Genomic DNA, 2415 nt, shown 5'->3' on the forward strand with positions numbered 1-2415 from the left:
CTGCTGCTGCTCCAGCCCTGGCCTCTAGCAGGGCCCACACGTGCACAGAAAGGCGAGAGGGAGAGTGGGAAGCACCAACGCCTGAGCTCAGTGGGGACAAGAAAGGAGGAGAGGCAACGGGTCTGGCCCCGCCTACTTCTCCCTTCGCACCACGGCTGAGTCGGGGAACCAGCAATGCCCAGAGCGCTCTGACAGCGGTGGGAACCAGGGGGGCAGCGCTGGAGATGGCGGCCAACGGCGCAGCAGCGTCGGTTGGCGGCAGCAGCGGGTGGGCGGAAGGGAAGGTTGGTTGGCGGCCTCCCAGTGAGGTATCGCAGCTTTGATATGGTGCATGAAGCCACGAAATCACGAGTGGCACGATGTGATGAGGGACACCACCGCTCCCCTTCAGCAAAGGCATGTGGCATACGGCTGGCAGCGGCAGTGCTGCAGGCGGCGCCCAGGCAGGGGCAGGGGGCAGCGGGAGATGAGCAGGCACCGCGCAAGGCCGGCCAGCCTTTACTGCCGCTTGCGCTGCACACCCACCGCCGGCAGCCTGTACTGGCACATATCGTCCATTTACTGGGGACGTGCCTAAGCGGTGGGCGCTGAGCTGCTTGGAACCGAGGGTATCCAGAGCTGATGGTATCGTGCTCGCCATTCTGTTCGTGCTTCTAATATGGCACAAATTGCGACACCCCGGCGTCACAGCAGCTTCCGCCACGGGGGAGCGTGGCAGAAGTAAGCACAAGAAGTTGGAATAAGCGAGGTCGGGTGTGGTACGGGAAGGGGCCGGAGCTGGTGCCTCTGCTGCGGTCGCGTCACGCGGCCGCGGTCTGCCGCCAGCCGCGGCCGGGCTTCACTCCCACTCAATCGTGCCGGGCGGCTTGGAGGTCACGTCATACACCACACGGTTCACACTGCGCACTGCAGGGCGGGGCATTCGGGCAGGCAGGCAGGCAGCAGGCGGGACGTTCAGCAGCGAGGGAGAGCCTGGTCCCGGCGGCGCTGCACTGCAGGGGGAGGCCCGGCCGCCAGCAGGTGCCCCTTCCTCTCCCTGCCTGCCACACGCACACCCACACGCACACCCACACACCACCACACATCCATGGTCGCACACACACACACCAACCCATACCGTTGCCCCGCCGCACACACACATGCGCAGGCGCCCCCCCACCCCACCCCACCCCGCCCCACCCGTGTTGCAGATCTTGGTGGAGACGTAGCGCAGGAAGTCGGGCTGGAAGGGGTACCAGTCCGCCGTCATGCCGTCGCTGCTGGTCACCGCCCGCAGCGCCACCACGTGGGAGTGCGTGCGCTGGTCACCCTGCACGCCTGCGCAGAGGGCAGAGGGAGGGCGGGGAGGGGACAGGAGCAGCGGAGGGAGGGGACAGGAGTGGGCGGAGGATGGTGTGGCGGCGCGGTAGGCCGGGGGCTGGCGGCAGCCCTCGGCAGCAAGAAGGGCAGGCTGGCCGAGCCCGCAGCCTGGCGGCCTGCTGGCGCTGCTGCACCCCGCTCCTGTCAGGCCGCAGGCCCAGCCACTACCCGCACACTGGCAGCGGCTGTGTGTGCTGCTGTGTGCGCTGCTGAGGAGGCGGCGGCGGCCTCTCACCCACGGAGCGCACGGGCAGGAAGACGGCGAATGCCTGCCAGATCTTGTCGTACAGCCCCCACTCGCGGATGGAGTTGATGAACACCTCATCCACCTCACGCAGCACGTCCAGCCGGTCGCCCTCTGCGGCCACAGCAGGCGGCGTGGGCGCGGGCGTGTGAGGGGCGGCAGGAGCGCGAGAGCATGGGATGGAGACGTGGGCCGGGCGAGCAGCAGAGCGGGGGGTGAGGGAGTGGGCAGCGGGGGGAGCAGCGGGGGCGCGGTGTGCTGCGACAGCGGTGCAGGGGGAGGGTGGAGCGGCCCAGGGAGGGCGCTGCACTCACCCGTCACGTCGCCGATGATGCGCACAGCCAGGCCGGGGCCAGGGAAGGGGTGCCGCGAGATGAACTGCTCGGGCACGCCCAGCAGCCGCCCCAGCGAGCGCACCTCGTCCTGCGGGCGGCAGGGGGAGGCCAGGCGCGAGCAAGCACGGCAGGTGGAGGGACCGCCGAAACCCCGAAAGCCTCCGCCGAACAGTCCCCAGGCCACACAAACGCCACCACCACCACCACCACATACATGCACACATCCCCACGTCTGCCATCCCTCGCCGCCACCCCCCGCCAGCCGCCCCCACCTTGAACAGCTCCCTCAGCGGCTCGATCAGCTCGAACTGCAGGTCCTCGGGCAGGCCGCCCACGTTGTGGTGGCTCTTGATGGTGTGGCTGTGCTTCTGGCCCTTGCCGGGCGGCGGGCACGACTCGATCACATCGGGATACAGCGTGCCCTGCGCCGACAGCAGGCAGGCAGGCAGGTGTGGGCATGTGGAAGGAGCGAGCGGG

The 2415-nt window shown here is 68.9% G+C and overlaps 1 protein-coding gene across 1 annotated transcript in view; it reads right to left on the reverse strand.

Moving 5' to 3' along the window:
* Positions 1-838: 838 nt before the first annotated feature.
* Positions 839-2415, reverse strand: part of CHLNCDRAFT_144859 (hypothetical protein) — a gene marked incomplete at both ends in the record, with an annotated part of 4214 nt that continues 2637 nt past the window's right edge. Inside the window, 5 exons of the mRNA XM_005848404.1 lie at positions 839-906; positions 1180-1317; positions 1595-1717; positions 1918-2026; positions 2211-2360. Of these exons, the coding sequence (XP_005848466.1) occupies positions 839-906; positions 1180-1317; positions 1595-1717; positions 1918-2026; positions 2211-2360 (588 nt within the window). The remainder of the gene's footprint in view (positions 907-1179; positions 1318-1594; positions 1718-1917; positions 2027-2210; positions 2361-2415) is intronic.

The sequence above is a fragment of the Chlorella variabilis genome (assembly GCF_000147415.1).
Source record: "Chlorella variabilis unplaced genomic scaffold CHLNCscaffold_8, whole genome shotgun sequence".
Taxonomy (NCBI): Eukaryota; Viridiplantae; Chlorophyta; class Trebouxiophyceae; order Chlorellales; family Chlorellaceae; genus Chlorella; species Chlorella variabilis.